The sequence below is a fragment of the Scyliorhinus torazame genome, unplaced genomic scaffold, assembly GCF_047496885.1.
Source record: "Scyliorhinus torazame isolate Kashiwa2021f unplaced genomic scaffold, sScyTor2.1 scaffold_438, whole genome shotgun sequence".
In the NCBI taxonomy this organism is placed as follows: domain Eukaryota; kingdom Metazoa; phylum Chordata; class Chondrichthyes; order Carcharhiniformes; family Scyliorhinidae; genus Scyliorhinus; species Scyliorhinus torazame.
This window is the reverse complement of record NW_027308165.1, coordinates 59002-79360: the sequence shown is the minus strand read 5'-3', so window position 1 is coordinate 79360 and position 20359 is coordinate 59002. Positions and strand designations below refer to the sequence as shown.

Below are 20359 nucleotides of genomic sequence, written 5' to 3'. Positions count from 1 at the left end.
CGCCTGCCACAGACCGTCATGAAAATTCATACCAGGAACTCCAAAACGCGCCCCCCCCCCCCCGCCAGTTTTCGGAAAGAGTCAACGATACAAATGAAGATTTTTGTGTGAGGAGAGGTTTTCAGCTGAGGAATCTAGGAGAGTCAAGGGAGTTCTGATAGCCATCGCCGCTGAAATGGCCCCCTTCTTCCCTCAGACTCAAGGTCCAAATTAAAAATCGCACACTTTCCCCTTGCTCAATGGAAAGAGATTGAGCGTTGGATCCCGTGACCAAGTCGCATCGGAATTCCCATGACCAAGTCCCAGTTGCTGCAATTTCTTTCCTCGTCCTGTCCCGCTTGCCGGGGGGGGGGTGGGAGATGGGTGAGTTGTCACAAGTCCTTGACGTACTCGAGGCTGATGCTGGAACAGAGTCGAGCCCCCCCTCCTCCTCCTCCCCCGCCAAGGCTCGGCTTGTACCCGTGTTTCTCGAAGAGCGCAATGGCGGCACGGTTGACGGGGTCGATGCGCAGCGTTGCCTGCCGGTGCCCGCCTTTGCGGGCCCGCTCCTCGAAGGCGGCCAGCAGGAAGGTGGCGATGCCCGATCTCCGGTGCCAGCGGCATACCGCCAGGCGGTGCAGCTCCAGCGCCGGCGACCCCGGGCGGCCCCCCGGCTTGGGGTCGAAGGCCGCGCAGCCGCAGACATCCTCGCCGTCGTAGACGGCCACCCAGATGCGGGTGCGGGGGAGGCCCGCCCGCCAGTGGAGGGCCAGCTTCAGCAGGGCGGCGACACACACCACGGGGAGCAGGAGGGCAGCGGCGAAGGAGCTGAGGACAAAGCGGAGGGCGCTGCTGCCCACGGCCATCAGGAGCAAGGCAGCTGGGCGGGTCATGGCGTAGAGGAGCAGGCGGTTTTCCGTCTCCCGGGAACCGTCCTGTGGGAAGAGAGATGGAGAGAGGGAAAAGAGACACCGTCAAAATGAGTCCTACCTCGGACGCCAATTTGGTGCACACACACAGACTCGCACGATCAATAGAGGTCCAGGCTCGAGGAGGGGGCTGAATGGGCCTCCTCCTGTTCCTGTGTAACAGGCTCGAGGAGGGGGCTGAATGGACCACCTCCTGTTCCCGTGTAACAGGCTCGAGGGGGGGGGGTGAATGGGCCTCCTCCTGTTCCTGTGTAACAGGCTCGAGGAGGGGGCTGAATGGACCTCCTCCTGTTCCTGTGTAACAGGCTCGAGGAGGGGGCTGAATGGGCCTCCTCCTGTTCCTGTGTAACAGGCTTGAGGAGGGGGCTGAATGGGCCTCCTCCTGTTCCTGTGTAACAGGCTCGAGGAGGGGGCTGAATGGACCACCTCCTGTTCCCGTGTAACAGGCTCGAGGGGGGGGGGTGAATGGGCCTCCTCCTGTTCCTGTGTAACAGGCTCGAGGAGGGGGCTGAATGGACCTCCTCCTGTTCCCGTGTCACAGGCTCGAGGAGGGGGCTGAATGGGCCTCCTCCTGTTCCTGTGTAACAGACTCGAGCAGGGGGCTGAATGGACCTCCTCCTGTTCCTGTGTAACAGGCTCGAGCAGGGGGCTGAATGGGCCTCCACCTGTTCCTGTGTAACAGGCTCGAGGAGGTGGATGAATGGGCCTCCTCCTGTTCCTGTGTAACAGGCTCGAGCAGGGGGCTGAATGGGCCTCCTCCTGTTCCTGTGTCACAGGCTCGAGCAGGGGGCTGAATGGGCCTCCTCCTGTTCCTGTGTAACAGGCTCGAGCAGGGGGCTGAATGGGCCTCCTCCTGTTCCTGTGTCACAGGCTCGAGGGGCTGAATGGGCCTCCTCCTGTTCCTGTGTAACAGGCTCGAGCAGGGGGCTGAATGGGCCTCCTCCTGTTCCTGTGTAACAGGCTCGAGCAGGGGGCTGAATGGACCTCCTCCTGTTCCTGTGTAACAGGCTCGAGCAGGGGGCTGAACGGGCCTCCTCCTGTTCCTGTGTAACAGGCTCGAGGGGCTTCTCCATGTTCTGTATTATGAATTTATCGACTCAGCTCAGAGCTGGATCTCACAGTGTCACAGAGATCTGGAGAATCGCTCACCTTCAGCATCTCCATCACAATCTCCAGCTCGCTCTCCAGCATTTCCCGAAAAATCAATTTATCCTTCTCCAGCGGGGGCATCGCGACAGCCGTAAATGGTGCTGGGAGTGGCCTTACGGAGCTTCAAACAGAAAATAACAGATACCCGGGAGTGAGTTACAGACTGGAAGCTAAGCGAGGGGTTCGGGGTGGTTATATATAGAATAACAGATACCCGGGAGTGAGTTACAGACTGGAATCTAATCGAGGGGTTCGGGGTGGTTTATATACAGAATAACAGATACCCGGGAGTGAGTTACAGACTGGAATCTAATTGAGGGGTTCGGGGTGGGTTATATATAGAATAACAGAGACCCGGGAGTGAGTCCCAGACTGGAATCTAATCGAGGGGTTCAGGGTGGTTTATATATAGAATAACAGATACCCGGGAGTGAGTTACAGACTGGAATCTAATCGAGGGGTTCGGGGTGGTTTATATATAGAATAACAGATACCCGGGAGTGAGTTACAGACTGGAATCTAATTGAGGGGTTCGGGGTGGGTTATATATAGAATAACAGAGACCCGGGAGTGAGTCCCAGACTGGAATCTAATCGAGGGGTTCAGGGTGGTTTATATATAGAATAACAGATACCCGGGAGTGAGTTACAGACTGGAATCTAATCGAGGGATTCAGGATGGTTTATATATAGAATAACAGATACCCGGGAGTGAGTTACAGACTGGAATCTAATCGAGGGGTTCGGGGTGGGTTATATATAGAATAACAGATACCCGGGAGTGAGTTACAGACTGGAATCTAATCGAGGGGCTCGGGGTGGTTTATATATAGAATAACAGATACCCGGGAGTGGGTTACAGACTGGAATCTAATCGAGGGGTTCGGGGTGGTTTATATATAGAATAACAGAGACCCGGGAGTGAGTTACAGACTGGAATCTAATCGAGGGGTTCAGGGTGGTTTATATATAGAATAACAGATACCCGGGAGAGAGTTACAGACTGGAATCTAATCGAGGGGTTCAGGGTGGTTTATATATAGAATAACAGATACCCGGGAGTGAGTTACAGACTGGAATCTAATCGAGGGGTTCGGGGTGGTTTATATATAAAATAACAGATACCCGGGAATGAGTTACAGACTGGAATCTAATCGAGGGGTTCGGGGGGTTTATATATAGAATACCAGATACCCGGGAGTGAGTTACAGACTGGAATCTAATCGAGGGGTTCGGGGGGTTTATATATAGAATACCAGATACCCGGGAGTGAGTTACAGACTGGAATCTAATCGAGGGGTTCGGGGTGGTTTATGTATAGAATAACAGAGACCCGGGAGTGAGTTACAGACTGGAATCTAATCGAGGGATTCAGGGTGGTTTATATAGAGAATAACAGATACCCGGGAGTGAGTTACAGACTGGAATCTAATCGAGGGGTTCGGGATGGTTTATATATAGAATAACAGATACCCGGGAGTGAGTTACAGACTGGAATCTAATCGAGGGGTTCGGGGTGGTTTATATATAGAATAACAGATACCCGGGAGTGAGTAACAGACTGGAATCTAATCGAGGGGTTCGGGGTGGTTTATATATAGAATAACAGATACCCGGGAGTGAGTTACAGACTGGAATCTAATCGAGGGGTTCAGGGAGGTTTATATATAGAATAACAGAGACCCGGGAGTGAGTTACAGACTGGAATCTAATCGAGGGGTTCAGGATGGTTTATATATAGAATAACAGATACCCGGGAGTGAGTTACAGACTGGAATCTAATCGAGGGGTTCAGGGTGGTTTATATAGAGAATAACAGATACCCGGGAGTGAGTTACAGACTGGAATCTAATCGAGGGGTTCGGGATGGTTTATATATAGAATAACAGATACCCGGGAGTGAGTAACAGACTGGAATCTAATCGAGGGGTTCAGGGTGGTTTATATAGAGAATAACAGATACCCGGGAGTGAGTTACAGACTGGAATCTAATCGAGGGGTTCGGGATGGTTTATATATAGAATAACAGATACCCGGGAGTGAGTTACAGACTGGAATCTAATCGAGGGGTTCAGGGTGGTTTATATAGAGAATAACAGATACCCGGGAGTGAGTTACAGACTGGAATCTAATCGAGGGGTTCGGGATGGTTTATATATAGAATAACAGATACCCGGGAGTGAGTTACAGACTGGAATCTAATCGAGGGATTTGGAGTGGTTTATATATAGAATAACAGATACCCGGGAGTGAGTTACAGACAGGAATCTAATCGAGGGGTTCGGGGTGGTTTATATATAGAATAACAGATACCCGGGAGTGAGTTACAGACTGGAATCTAATCGAGGGGTTCGGGATGGTTTATATATAGAATAACCGATACCCGGGAGTGAGTTACAGACTGGAATCTAATCGAGGGGTTCAGGATAGTTTATATATAGAATAACAGATACCCGGGAGTGAGTTACAGACTGGAATCTAATCGAGGGGTTCGGGGTGGGTTATATATAGAATAACAGATACCCGGGAGTGAGTTACAGACTGGAATCTAATCGAGGGGTTCTGGATAGATTATATATAGAATAACAGATACCCGGGAGTGAGTTACAGACTGGAATCTAATCGAGGGGTTCGGGATGGTTTATATATAGAATAACAGATACCCGGGAGTGAGTTACAGACTGGAATCTAATCGAGGGGTTCAGGATAGTTTATATATAGAATAACAGATACCCGGGAGTGAGTTACAGACTGGAATCTAATCGAGGGGTTCGGGATGGTTTATATATAGAATAACAGATACTCGGGAGTGAGTTACAGACTGGAATCTAATCGAGGGATTCAGGGTGGTTTATATATAGAATAACAGATACCTGGGAGTGAGTTACAGACTGGAATCTAATCGAGGGGTTCAGGGTGGTTTATAGAGAGAATAACAGATACCAGGGAGTGAGTTACAGACTGGAATCTAATCGAGGGGTTCGGGATGGTTTATATATAGAATAACAGATACCCGGGAGTGAGTTACAGACTGGAATCTAATCGAGGGATTTGGGGTGGTTTATATATAGAATAACAGATACCCAGGAGTGAGTTACAGACTGGAATCTAATCGAGGGGTTCGGGGTGGTTTATATATAGAATAACAGATACCCGGGAGTGAGTTACAGACTGGAATCTAATCGAGGGGTTCGGGGTGGTTTATATATAGAATAACAGATACCCGGGAGTGAGTTACAGACTGGAATCTAATCGAGGGGTTCGGGGTGGTTTATATATAGAATAACAGATCCCCGGGAGTGAGTTACAGACTGGAATCTAATCGAGGGGTTCGGGGTGGTTTATATATAGAATAACAGATACCCGGGAGTGAGTTACAGACTGGAATCTAATCGAGGGGTTCAGGGTGGGTTATATATAGAATAACAGATACCCGGGAGTGAGTTACAGACTGGAATCTAATCGAGGGGTTCGGGATGGTTTATATATAGAATAACCGATACCCGGGAGTGAGTTACAGACTGGAATCTAATCGAGGGGTTCAGGATAGTTTATATATAGAATAACAGATACCCGGGAGTGAGTTACAGACTGGAATCTAATCGAGGGGTTCGGGGTGGGTTATATATAGAATAACAGATTCCCGGGAGTGAGTTACAGACTGGAATCTAATCGAGGGGTTCGGGATGGTTTATATATAGAACAGATACTCGGGAGTGAGTAACAGACGGGAATCTAATTGAGGGGTTCGGGATGGTTTATATATAGAATAACAGATACCCGGGAGTGAGTTACAGACTGGAATCTAATTGAGGGGTTCGGGGTGGTTTATATCTAGAAATACAGATACCCGGGAGTGAGTTACAGACTGGAATCTAATCGAGGGGTTCAGGGTGGTTTATATATAGAATAACAGATACCCGGGAGTGAGTTGCAGACTGGAATCTAATCGAGGGTTTCGGGGAACAGATACCCGGGAGTGAGTTACAGACTGGAATCTAATCGAGGGGTTTGGGATGGTTTATATATAGAATAACAGATACCCGTGAGTGAGTTACAGACTGGAATCTAATCGAGGTATTCAGGGTGGTTTATATATAGAATAACAGATAGCCGGGAGTGAGTTACAGTCTGGAATCTAATCGAGGGGTTCGGGGTGGTTTATATATAGAAAACAGATACCCGGGAGTGAGTTACAGACTGGAAGCTAATCGAGGGGTTCGGGATGGTTTATATATAGAATAACCGATACCCGGGAGTGAGTTACAGACTGGAATCTAATCGAGGGGTTCGGGATGGTTTATATATAGAATAACAGAGACCCAGGAGTGAGTTACAGACTGGAATCTAATCGAGGGGTTCGGGGTGGTTTATATATAGAATAACAGATACCCGGGAGAGAGTCACAGACTGGAATCTAATCGAGGGGTTCAGGATGGTTTATATGTAGAATAACAGATACCCGGGAGTGAGTTACAGACTGGAATCTAATCGAGGGGTTCAGGGTGGTTTATATATAGAATAACAGATACCCGGGATTGAGTTACAGACTGGAATCTAATCGAGGGGTTCGAGGTGGTTTTTATATAGAATAACAGATACCCGGGAGTGAGTTGCAGACTGGAATCTAATCGAGGGGTTTGGGGTGGTTTATATATAGAATAACAGAATCCCGGGAGTGAGTTACAGACTGGAATCTAATCGAGGGGTTCGGGGTGGTTTATATATAGAATAACAGATACCCGGGAGAGAGTTACAGACTGGAATCTAATCGAGGGGTTCAGGGTGGTTTATATATAGAATAACAGATACCCGGGAGTGAGTTACAGACTGGAATCTAATCGAGGGGTTCGGGGTGGTTTATATATAAAATAACAGATACCCGGGAATGAGTTACAGACTGGAATCTAATCGAGGGGTTCGGGGGGTTTATATATAGAATACCAGATACCCGGGAGTGAGTTACAGACTGGAATCTAATCGAGGGGTTCAGGGTGGTTTATGTATAGAATAACAGAGACCCGGGAGTGAGTTACAGACTGGAATCTAATCGAGGGATTCAGGGTGGTTTATATATAGAATAACAGATACCCGGGAGTGAGTTACAGACTGGAATCTAATCGAGGGGTTCAGGGTGGTTTATATAGAGAATAACAGATACCCGGGAGTGAGTTACAGACTGGAATCTAATCGAGGGGTTCGGGATGGTTTATATATAGAATAACAGATACCCGGGAGTGAGTTACAGACTGGAATCTAATCGAGGGATTTGGGGTGGTTTATATATAGAATAACAGATACCCGGGAGTGAGTTACAGACAGGAATCTAATCGAGGGGTTCGGGGTGGTTTATATATAGAATAACAGATACCCGGGAGTGAGTTACAGACTGGAATCTAATCGAGGGGTTCGGGATGGTTTATATATAGAATAACCGATACCCGGGAGTGAGTTACAGACTGGAATCTAATCGAGGGGTTCAGGATAGTTTATATATAGAATAACAGATACCCGGGAGTGAGTTACAGACTGGAATCTAATCGAGGGGTTCGGGGTGGGTTATATATAGAATAACAGATTCCCGGGAGTGAGTTACAGACTGGAATCTAATCGAGGGGTTCGGGATGGTTTATATATAGAATAACAGATACTCGGGAGTGAGTAACAGACTGGAATCTAATTGAGGGGTTCGGGATGGTTTATATATAGAATAACAGATACCCGGGAGTGAGTTACAGACTGGAATCTAATCGAGGTGTTCGGGGTGGTTTATATATAGAATAACAGATACCCGGGAGTGAGTTACAGACTGGAATCTAATCGAGGGATTCAGGGTGGTTTATATATAGAATAACAGATACCCGGGAGTGAGTTACAGACTGGAATCTAATCGAGGGGTTCAGGGTGGTTTATAGAGAGAATAACAGATACCCGGGAGTGAGTTACAGACTGGAATCTAATCGAGGGGTTCGGGATGGTTTATATATAGAATAACAGATACCCGGGAGTGAGTTACAGACTGGAATCTAATCGAGGGATTTGGGGTGGTTTATATATAGAATAACAGATACCCGGGAGTGAGTTACAGACTGGAATCTAATCGACGGGTTCGCGGTGGTTTATATATAGAATAACAGATACCCGGGAGTGAGTTACAGACTGGAATCTAATCGAGGGGTTCGGAGTGGTTTATATATAGAATAACAGATACCCGGGAGTGAGTTACAGACTGGAATCTAATCGAGGGGTTCGGGATGGTTTATATATAGAATAACAGATACCCGGGAGTGAGTTACAGACTGGAATCTAATCGAGGGGTTCGGGGTGGGTTATATATAGAATAACAGATTCCCGGGAGTGAGTTACAGACTGGAATCTAATCGAGGGGTTCGGGGTGGGTTATATATAGAATAACAGATACCCGGGAGTGAGTTACAGACTGGAATCTAATTGAGGGGTTCGGGGTGGTTTATATATAGAAATACAGATACCCGGGAGTGAGTTACAGACTGGAATCTAATCGAGGGGTTCAGGGTGGTTTATATATAGAATAACAGATACCCGGGAGTGAGTTGCAGACTGGAATCTAATCGAGGGTTTCGGGGAACAGATACCCGGGAGTGAGTTACAGACTGGAATCAAATCGAGGGGTTTGGGATGGTTTATATATAGAATAACAGATACCCGTGAGTGAGTTACAGACTGGAATCTAATCGAGGTGTTCAGGGTGGTTTATATATAGAATAACAGATAGCCGGGAGTGAGTTACAGTCTGGAATCTAATCGAGGGGTTCGGGGTGGTTTATATATAGAATAACAGATACCCGGGAGTGAGTTACAGACTGGAATCTAATCGAGGGGTTCAGGCTGGTTTTTATATAGAATAACAGATACCCGGGAGTGAGTTACAGACTGGAATCTAATCGAGGGGTTTGGGATGGTTTATATATAGAATAACAGATACCCTGGAGTGAGTTACACACTGGAATCTAATCGAGGGGTTCGTGGTGGTTTATATACAGAATAACAGATACCCGGGAGTGAGTTACGGATTGGAATCTAATCGAGGGGTTCGGGGAACAGATACCCGGGAGTGAGTTTCAGACTGGAATCTAATTGAGGGTTCAGGGTGGTTTATATATAGAATAACAGATACCCGGGAGTGAGTTACAGACTGGAATCTAATCGAGGGGTTCGGGGTGGTTTATATATAGAATAACAGATACCCGGGATTGAGTTACAGACTGGAATCTAATCGAGGGGTTCGGCGTGGTTTATATATAGAATAACAGATACCCGGGAGTGAGTGACAGACTGGAATCTAATCGAGGGGTTCGGGGTGGTTTATATATAGAATAACAGATACCCGGGAGTGAGTTACACACTGGAATCTAATCGAGGGGTTCGGGGTGGTTTATATATAGAATAACAGATACCCGGGAGTGAGTTACACACTGGAATCTAATCGAGGGGTTCGTGGTGGTTTATATATAGAATAGCAGATACCCGGGAGTGAGTTACAGACTGGAATCTAATCGAGGGGTTCAGGGTGGTTTATATATAGACTAACAGATACCCGGGAGTGAGTTACAGACTGGAATCTAATCGAGGGGTTCAGGATAGTTTATATATAGAATAACAGATAACCGGGAGTGAGTTACAGACTGGAATCTAATCGAGGGGTTCAGGGTGGTTTATATATAGACTAACAGATACCCGGGAGTGAGTTACAGACTGGAATCTAATCGAGGGGTTCGGGGTGGTTTATATATAGAATAACAGATACCCGGGAGTGAGTTACAGACTGGAATCTAATCGAGGGGTTCAGGGTGGTTTATATATAGACTAACAGATACCCGGGAGTGAGTTACAGACTGGAATCTAATCGAGGGGTTCGGGGTGGTTTATATATAGAATAACAGATACCCGGGAGTGAGTTACAGACTGGAATCTAATCGAGGGGTTCAGGATAGTTTATATATAGAATAACAGATAACCGGGAGTGAGTTACAGACTGGAATCTAATCGAGGGTGTTCAGGTTGGTTTATAAATAGAATAACAGATACCCGGGAGTGAGTTACAGACTGGAATCTAATCGAGGGGTTCAGGATAGTTTATATATAGAATAACAGATAACCGGGAGTGAGTTACAGACTGGAATCTAATCGAGGGTGTTCAGGTTGGTTTATAAATAGAATAACAGATACCCGGGAGTGAGTTACAGACTGGAATCTAATCGAGGGGTTCGGGGTGGTTTATATATAGAATAACAGATACCCGGGAGTGAGTTACAGACTGGAATCTAATCGAGGGGTTCGGGGTGGTTTATATATAGAATAACAGATACCCGGGAGTGAGTTACAGACTGGAATCTAATCGAGGGATTCAGGGTGGTTTATATATAGAATAACAGATACCCGGGAGTGAGTTACAGACTGGAATCTAATCGAGGGGTTCAGGGTGGTTTTTCTAGAATAACAGATAGCCGGGAGTGAGTTACAGACTGGAATCTAATCGCGGGGTTCGGGGTGGTTTATATATAGAATAACAGATACCCGGGAGTGAGTTACAGACTGGAATCTAATCGAGGGGTTCGGGGTGGTTTATATATAGAATAACAGATACCCGGGAGTGAGTTACAGACTGGGATCTAATCGAGGGGTTCGGGGTGGTTTATATATAGAATAACAGATACCCGGGAGTGAGTTACAGACTGGAATCTAATCGAGGGATTCAGGGTGGTTTATATATAGAATAACAGATACCCGGGAGTGAGTTACAGACTGGAATCTAATCGAGGGGTTCAGGGTGGTTTTTCTAGAATAACAGATAGCCGGGAGTGAGTTACAGACTGGAATCTAATCGCGGGGTTCGGGGTGGTTTATATATAGAATAACAGATACCCGGGAGTGAGTTACAGACTGGAATCTAATCGAGGGGTTCGGGGTGGTTTATATATAGAATAACAGATACCCGGGAGTGAGTTACAGACTGGAATCTAATCGAGGGGTTCGGGATGGTTTATACATAGAATAACAGATACCCGGGAGTGAGTTACAGACTGGAATCTAATCGAGGGGTTCAGGGTGGTTTATATATAGAATAACAGATGCCCGGGAGTGCGTTACAGACTGGAATCTAATCGAGGGGTTCAGGGTGGTTTATAGACAGAATAACAGATACCCGGGAGTGAGTTACAGACTGGAATCAAATCGAGGGGTTCAGGGTGGTTTATATATAGAATTACAGATACCCGGGAGTGAGTTACAGACTGGAATCTAATCGAGGGGTTCAGGGAGGTTTATATATAGAATAACAGATACCCGGGAGTGAATTACAGACTGGAATCTAATCGAGAGGTTCAGGGTGGTTTATATATAGAATATCAGATACCCGGGAGTGAGTTTCAGACTGGAATCTAATCGAGGGGTTCAGGGTGGTTTATATATAGAATAACAGATACCCGGGAGTGAGTTACAGACTGGAATCTAATCGAGGGGTTCAGGATGGTTTATATATAGAATAACAGATACCCGGGAGTGAGTTACAGACTGGAGTCTAATCGAGGGATTTGGGGTGGTTTATATATAGAATAACAGATACCCGGGAGTGAGTTACAGACTGGAATCTAATCGAGGGGTTCGGGGTGGTTTATATATGGAATAACAGATACCCGGGAGTGAGTTACAGACTGGAATCTAATCGAGGGGTTCGGGGTGGTTTATATATAGAATAACAGATACCCGGGAGTGAGTTACAGACTGGAATCTAATCGAGGGGTTCAGGGAGGTTTATATATAGAATAACAGATACCCGGGAGTGAGTTACAGACTGGAATCTAATCGAGAGGTTCAGGGTGGTTTATATATAGAATAACAGATACCCGGGAGTGAGTTACAGACTGGAATCTAATCGAGGGATTTGGGGTGGTTTATATATAGAATAACAGATACCCGGGAGTGAGTTACAGACTGGAATCTAATCGAGGGGTTCAGGGTGGTTTATATATAGAATAACAGATACCCGGGAGTGAGTTACAGACTGGAATCTAATCGAGGGGTTCGGGGTGGTTTATATATAGAATAACAGCGACCCGGGAGTGAGTTACAGACTGGAATCTAATCGAGGGGTTCGGGGTGGTTTATATATTGAATTACAGATACCCGGGAGTGAGTTACAGACTGGAATCTAATCGAGGGATTTGGGGTGGTTTATATATAGAATAACAGATACCCGGGAGTGAGTTACAGACTGGAATCTAATCGAGGGATTTGGGGTGGTTTATATATAGAATAACAGATACCCGGGAGTGAGTTACAGACTGGAATCTAATCGAGGGGTTCGGGGTGGTTTATATATCGAATAACAGCGACCCGGGAGTGAGTTACAGACTGGAATCTAATCGAGGGGTTCAGGGTGGTTTATATATAGAATTACAGATACCCGGGAGTGAGTTACAGACTGGAATCTAATCTAGGGATTTGGGGTGGTTTATATATAGAATAACAGATACCCGGGAGTGAGTTACAGACTGGAATCTAATCGAGGGGTTCGGGGTGGTTTATATATAGAATAACAGATACCCGGGAGTGTGTTACAGACTGGAATCTAATCGAGGGGTTCGGGGTAGTTTATATATAGAATAACAGATACCCGGGAGTGAGTTACAGACTGGAATCTAATCGAGGGGTTCGGGGGGGTTTATATATAGAATAACAGATACCCGGGAGTGAGTTACAGACTGGAATCTAATCGAGGGGTTCGGGATGGTTTATATATAGAATAACAGAGACCCGGGAGTGAGTTACAGACTGGAATCTAATCGAGTGGTTCGGGGTGGTTTATATATAGAATAACAGATACCCGGGAGTGAGTTACAGACTGGAATCTAATCGAGGGGTTCGGGATGGTTTATATATAGAATAACAGATACCCGGGAGTGAGTTACAGACTGGAATCTAATCGAGGGGTTCGGGGTGGGTTATATATAGAATAACAGATACCCGGGAGTGAGTTTCATACTGGAATCTGATCGAGGGGTTCAGGGTGGTTTATATATAGAATAACAGATACCCGGGAGTGAGTTACAGACTGGAATCTAATCGAGGGGTTCAGGGTGGTTTATATATAGAATAACAGATACCCGGGACTGAGTTACAGACTGGAATCTAATCGAGGGTTTCGGGGTGGTTTATATATAGAATTACAGATACCCGGGAGTGAGTTACAGACTGGAATCTAATCGAGGGGTTCGGGGTGGTTTATATATAGAATAACAGATACCCGGGAGTGAGTTACAGACTGGAATCTAATCGAGGGGATCGGGGTGGTTTATATATAGAATAACAGATACCCGGGAGTGAGTTACAGACTGGAATCTAATCTAGGGATTTGGGGTGGTTTATATATAGAATAACAGATACCCGGGAGTGAGTTACAGACTGGAATCTAATCGAGGGGATCGGGGTGGTTTATATATAGAATAACAGATACCCGGGAGTGAGTTACAGACTGGAATCTAATCGAGGGGTTCGGGATGGTTTATATATAGAATAACAGATACCCGGGAGTGAGTTACAGACTGGAATCTAATCGAGGGGTTCGGGGTAGTTTATATATAGAATAACAGATACCCGGGAGTGAGTTACAGACTGGAATCTAATCGAGGGGTTCAGGATAGTTTATATATAGAATAACAGATACCCGGGAGTGAGTTACAGACTGGAATCTAATCGAGGGGTTCGGGGTGGGTTATATATAGAATAACAGATTCCCGGGAGTGAGTTACAGACTGGAATCTAATCGAGGGGTTCGGGGTGGTTTATATATAGAATAACAGATACTCGGGAGTGAGTAACAGACTGGAATCTAATTGAGGGGTTCGGGATGGTTTATATATAGAATAACAGATACCCGGGAGTGAGTTACAGACTGGAATCTAATCGAGGGGTTCGGGATGGTTTATATATAGAATAACAGATACCCGGGAGTGAGTTACAGACTGGAATCTAATTGAGGGGTTCGGGGTGGTTTATATATAGAATAACAGATACCCGGGAGTGAGTTACAGACTGGAATCTAATTGAGGGGTTCGGGGTGGTTTATATATAGAAATACAGATACCCGGGAGTGAGTTACAGACTGGAATCTAATCGAGGGGTTCGGGGTGGTTTATATATATAACAGATACCTGGGAGTGAGTTACAGACTGGAATCTAATCGAGGGGTTCGGGGTGGTTTATATATAGAATAACAGATACCCGGGGGTGAGTTACAGACTGGAATCTAATCGAGGGGTTCAGGGTTGTTTATATATAGAATAACAGATACCCGGGAGTGAGTTACAGACTGGAATCTAATCGAGGGGTTCGGGGGGGTTTATATATAGAATAACAGATACCCGGGAGTGAGTTACAGACTGGAATCTAATCGAGGGGTTCAGGGTGGTTTATATATAGAATAACAGATACCCGGGAGTGAGTTGCAGACTGGAATCTAATCGAGGGTTTCGGGGAACAGATACCCGGGAGTGAGTTACAGACTGGAATCTAATCGAGGGGTTCGGGGTGGGTTATATATAGAATAACAGATACCCGGGAGTGAGTTACAGACTGGAATCTAATCGAGGGGTTCGGGGTGGTTTATATATAGAATAACAGATACCCGGGAGTGAGTTACAGACTGGAATCTAATCGAGGGGTTCGGGATAGTTTATATATAGAATAACAGATACCCGGGAGTGAGTTACAGACTGGAATCTAATCGAGGTGTTCAGGGTGGTTTATATATAGAATAACAGATAGCCGGGAGTGAGTTACAGACTGGAATCTAATCGAGGTGTTCAGGGTGGGTTATATACAGAATAACAGATACCCGGGAGTGAGTTACAGACTGGAATCTAATCGAGGGGTTCGGAGTGGTTTATATATAGAATAACAGTTACCCGGGAGTGAGTTACAGACTGGAATATAATCGAGGAGTTCGGGGTGGTTTATATAAAGAATAACAGATACCCGGGAGTGAGTTACAGACTGGAATCTAATCGAGGGGTTTGGGATGGTTTATATATAGAATAACAGATACCCGTGAGTGAGTTACAGACTGGAATCTAATCGAGGTGTTCAGGGTGGTTTATATATAGAATAACAGATAGCCGGGAGTGAGTGACAGACTGGAATCTAATCGAGGGGTTCGAGGTGGTTTATATATAGAATAACAGATACCCGGGAGTGAGTTACACACTGGAATCTAATCGAGGGGTTCGTGGTGGTTTATATATAGAATAGCAGATACCCGGGAGTGAGTTACAGACTGGAATCTAATCGAGGGGTTCAGGGTGGTTTTTTTATAGACTAACAGATACCCGGGAGTGAATTACAGACTGGAATCTAATCGAGGGGTTCAGGATAGTTTATATATAGAATAACAGATAACCGGGAGTGAGTTACAGACTGGAATCTAATCGAGGGGTTCAGGGTGGTTTATATATAGACTAACAGATACCCGGGAGTGAGTTACAGACTGGAATCTAATCGAGGGGTTCGGGGTGGGTTATATATAGAATAACAGGTACCCGGGAGTGAGTTACAGACTGGAATCTAATCGAGGGGTTCGGGGTGGTTTATATATAGAATAACAGATACCCGGGAGTGAGTTACAGACTGTAATCTAATCGAGGGGTTCAGGGTGGTTTATATATAGAATAACAGATACCCGGGAGTGAGTTACAGACTGGAATCTAATCGAGGGGTTCGGGGTGGGTTATATATAGAATAACAGATACCCGGGAGTGAGTTACAGACTGGAATCTAATCGAGGGGTTCGGGGTGGGTTATATATAGAATAACAGATACCCGGGAGTGAGTTACAGACTGGAATCTAATCGAGGGGTTCGGGGTGGTTTATATGTAGAATAACAGATACCCGGGAGTGAGTTACAGACTGGAATCTAATCGAGGGGTTCGGGGTGGGTTATATATAGAATAACAGGTACCCGGGAGTGAGTTACAGACTGGAATCTAATCGAGGGGTTCGGGGTGGTTTATATATAGAATAACAGATACCCGGGAGTGAGTTACAGACTGTAATCTAATCGAGGGGTTCAGGGTGGTTTATATATAGAATAACAGATACCCGGGAGTGAGTTACAGACTGGAATCTAATCGAGGGGTTCGGGGTGGGTTATATATAGAATAACAGATACCCGGGAGTGAGTTACAGACTGGAATCTAATCGAGGGGTTCGGGGTGGTTTATATGTAGAATAACAGATACCCGGGAGTGAGTTACAGACTGGAATCTAATCGAGGGGTTCAGGTTGGTTTATATATAGAATAACAGAGACCCGGGAGTGAGTTACAGACTGGAATCTAATCGAGGGGTTCAGGTTGGTTTATAAATAGAATAACAGATACCCGGGAGTGAGTTACAGACTGGAATCTAATCGAGGGGTTCGGGGTGGTTTACATATAGAATAACAGATACCCGGGAGTGAGTTACAGACTGGAATCTAATCGAGGGGTTCGGAGTGGTCTATATATAGAATAACAGATACCCGGGAGTGAGTTACAGACTGGAATCTAATCGAGGGGTTCAGGGTGGTTTATATATAGAATAACAGAGACCCGGGAGTGAGTTACAGACTGGAATCTAATCGAGGGGTTCAGGATAGTTTATATATAGAATAACAGATACCCGGGAGTGAGTTACAGACTGGAATCTAATCGAGGGGTTCGGGGTGGTTTATATATAGAATAACAGATACCCGGGAGTGAGTTACAGACTGGAATCTAATCGAGGGGTTCGGGGTGGTTTATATATAGAATAACAGAGACCCGGGAGTGAGTTACAGACTGGAATCTAATCGAGGGGTTCGGGGTGGTTTATATATAGAATAACAGAGACCCGGGAGTGAGTTACAGACTGGAATCTAATCGAGGGGTTCAGGATAGTTTATATATAGAATAACAGATACCCGGGAGTGAGTTACAGACTGGAATCTAATCGAGGGGTTCGGGGTGGTTTATATATAGAATAACAGATACCCGGGAGTGAGTTACAGACTGGAATCTAATCGAGGGGTTCGGGGTGGTTTATAGAATAACATTGACGGATATAAATTGACCCCTCGATCCCGCGGTTGATTGGCTAAGGAATCCGCGCCACAATCTGTGAGTTTATCTGTCGCCGGCAGCACAGTTTGGTGATAGAGGGAGTGGAGTTTGGTGATAGAGGGAGTGGAGTTTGGTGATTGAGGGAGCGGAGTTTGGTGATTGAGGGAGTGGAGTTTGGTGATTGAGGGAGTGGAGTTTGGTGATTGAGGGAGTGGAGTTTGGTGATTGAGGGAGCGGAGTTTGGTGATTGAGGGAGCGGAGTTTGGTGATTGAGGGAGCGGAGTTTGGTGATCCAGGGAGCGGAGTTTGGTGATCCAGGGAGCGGAGTTTGGTGATCCAGGGAGCGGAGTTTGGTGATTGAGGGAGCGGAGTTTGGTGATTGAGGGAGCGGAGTTTGGTGATTGAGTGAGCGGAGTTTGGTGATAGAGGGAGCGGAGTTTGGTGATAGAGGGAGCGGAGTTTGGTGATTGAGGGAGCGGAGTTTGGTGATCCAGGGAGTGGTGTTTGGTGATCGAGGGAGTGGAGTTTGGCGATCGAGGGAGCAGAGTTTGGTGATCCAGGGAGCGGTGTTTGGCGATCGAGGGAGCGGAGTTTGGTGATTGAGGGAGCGGAGTTTGGTGATCGAGGGAGCGGAGTTTGGTGATTGAGGGAGCGGTGTTTGGTGATCGAGGGAGTGGAGTTTGGCGATCGAGGGAGCGGAGTTTGGTGATCCAGGGAGCGGAGTTTGGTGATAGAGGGAGCGGAGTTTGGTGATTGAGGGAGTGGAGTTTGGTGATTGAGGGAGCGGAGTTTGGTGATTGAGGGAGCGGAGTTTGGTGATTGAGGGAGCGGAGTTTGGTGATCCAGGGAGCGGAGTTTGGTGATCCAGGGAGCGGAGTTTGGTGATCCAGGGAGCGGAGTTTGGTGATCGAGGGAGCGGAGTTTGGTGATTGAGTGAGCGGAGTTTGGTGATCCAGGGAGCGGAGTTTGGCGATCCAGGGAGCGGAGTTTGGCGATCGAGGGAGTGGAGTTTGGTGATCGAGGGAGCAGAGTTTGGTGATCCAGGGAGTGGTGTTTGGTGATCGAGGGAGCGGAGTTTGGCGATCGAGGGAGCGGAGTTTGGTGATCCAGGGAGTGGAGTTTGGTGATCGAGGGAGTGGAGTTTGGTGATTGAGGGAGCGGAGTTTGGTGATCCAGGGAGCGGAGTTTGGCGATCGAGGGAGCGGAGTTTGGCGATCGAGGGAGCGGAGTTTGGCGATTGAGGGAGCGGAGTTTGGTGATTGAGAGAGCGGAGTTTGGCGATCGAGGGAGCGGAGTTTGGCGATCGAGGGAGCGGAGTTTGGCGATCGAGGGAGCGGATTTTGGCGATCGAGGGAGCGGAGTTTGGTGATCCAGGGAGCGGAGTTTGTTGATTGAGGGAGCGGAGTTTGGTGATCGAGGGAGCGGAGTTTGGCGATCGAGGGAGCGGTGTTTGGCGATCGAGGGAGCGGAGTTTGGCGATCGAGGGAGCGGAGTTTGGCGATCGAGGGAGCGGAGTTTGGTGATTGAGAGAGCGGAGTTTGGTGATTGAGGGAGCGGAGTTTGGTGATTGAGAGAGCGGAGTTTGGCGATTGAGGGAGCGGAGTTTGGTGATAGAGGGAGCGGAGTTTGGTGATCGAGGGAGCGGAGTTTGGTGATCCGGGAGCGGAGTTTGGTGATAGAGGGAGCGGAGTTTGGTGATCGAGGGAGCGGAGTTCGGTGATAGAGGGAGCGGAGTTTGGTGATCGAGGGAGCGGAGTTCGGTAATCCAGGGAGCGGAGTTTGGTGATTGAGGGAGCGGAGTTTGGTGATTGAGGGAGCGGAGTTTGGTGATCCAGGGAGCGGAGTTTGGTGATTGAGGGAGCGGAGTTTGGCGATCGAGGGAGCGGAGTTTGGCGATCGAGGGAGCGGAGTTTGGCGATCGAGGGAGCGGAGTTTGGCGATCGAGGGAGCGGAGTTTGGTGATCCAGGGAGCGGAGTTTGGCGATCCAGGGAGCGGAGTTTGGCGATCCAGGGAGCGGAGTTTGGCGATCGAGGGAGCGGAGTTTGGCGATCCAGGGAGCGGAGTTTGGCGATCGAGGGAGCGGAGTTTGGTGATCGAGGGAGCGGAGTTTGGTGATCCAGGGAGCGGAGTTTGGCGATTGAGGGAGTGGAGTTTGGTGATCCAGGGAGCGGAGTTTGGCGATCGAGGGAGCGGAGTTTGGTGATCGAGGGGACGGCGATGGACTTGGGGGGCGATCGCGCCGATCGACGGGCGCGCATCCGGGGGTGGGGGGGGGGGAGAGTGGGGGGGGGGGGGGGGGCGGGCCTGCCCAGTGTGCAATGGTTACATTAATGTGTATCTTGGCACTGCTCAGGGTCTCCCTCTCTCTCTGTGTATTGCCCCCTCTTGCTGCCCTGGGCTTCCCCTCCCCCTCCCCACTCACCGGATGCGGCTCCCTCGCTGTCCAGCCGCAGACTGAGGCTCCGGCGCCTGGGTCCGGGGAGGTCATTCAGGGGGCGGGGCCGGGGGCGGGGCCCTGCGCGCGCAGCGCCTTCCTTTCCCCCCCCTTCCCCGCCCACCAACGTCATCCGCTCAGCGAGCTGACTCGGCCTGGGAGCAACCCTCGGCCCGTGCCGGCAGCCGGCCGGCACCCGCGCAGGCGCGCTGAACCCCTTCCCCTCTGCCCGCGCCGGCCGGCACCCGCGCAGGCGCGCTGAGCCTCGAACCCTTGCCGGCGGCCGGCCGGCCGGCACCCGCGCAGGCGCGCTGCCCCACCCCCCCCCCCAGCCTAGCCCCAGGGGCCTTGGAGGATGGGCCGAATGGACCCCAGACTGGGTTGGGCCGCTGGAAAAATGGAAGGGGGGGGGAAGGCCGAGAGGGGTTTACCCCGCTGCATCCCCCCCCCCCACCCCGGTTTCCAATTGAGAGGGGGGGGGGGGGGGGTTGCAACGATACCTCTGCATTGATTTGGCCACTCTGGGAGGGTGGAGGCGGCCTCGCGCTATGGAACCGGGGCCCTGGGGGGGGGGGGGGGGGAGACGCTGCCCTTCCGGGCGTCCCGGACGCGGCAGCGGCCCCGGGACCCGAGCCGCCTCGTCCCCAGCGTTCAATTCATTTGTGGGATCTTCCTGTGCGGAGATCGGTCGCGTCTCCCCACTCCGTGGACCCGTGCGATCGTCCCGCAGGGTGGCCGGTCGGCTCGGCGTAGAG

The 20359-nt window shown here is 48.3% G+C and overlaps 1 protein-coding gene across 1 annotated transcript; it reads right to left on the bottom strand.

Annotated features, from left to right (window-relative positions):
• Positions 1-249: 249 nt before the first annotated feature.
• On the bottom strand, positions 250-19661 carry LOC140406295 (probable N-acetyltransferase 14). Its single transcript, XM_072494407.1, has 3 exons — positions 19593-19661; positions 2058-2178; positions 250-914 (listed from the first exon to the last, which is right to left on the bottom strand). The coding sequence occupies exons 2-3, from the start codon at positions 2136-2138 to the stop codon at positions 372-374; spliced, it is 624 nt and encodes a 207-aa protein (XP_072350508.1). The 5' UTR covers positions 2139-2178; positions 19593-19661; the 3' UTR covers positions 250-371.
• Positions 19662-20359: the final 698 nt, after the last annotated feature.

What these genes read in the sequence shown, in the direction of transcription:
- LOC140406295 (XM_072494407.1), bottom strand. Translation starts at nt 2,138, where the DNA reads ATGCCCCCGCTGGAGAAGGATAAATTGATTTTTCGGGAAATGCTGGAG. An exon ending in TTGTGATGGAGATGCTGAAG is followed by an intron (nt 915 to 2,057) that starts GTGAGCGATTCT and finishes CTCTTCCCACAG; the next exon opens with GACGGTTCCCGGGAGACGGA.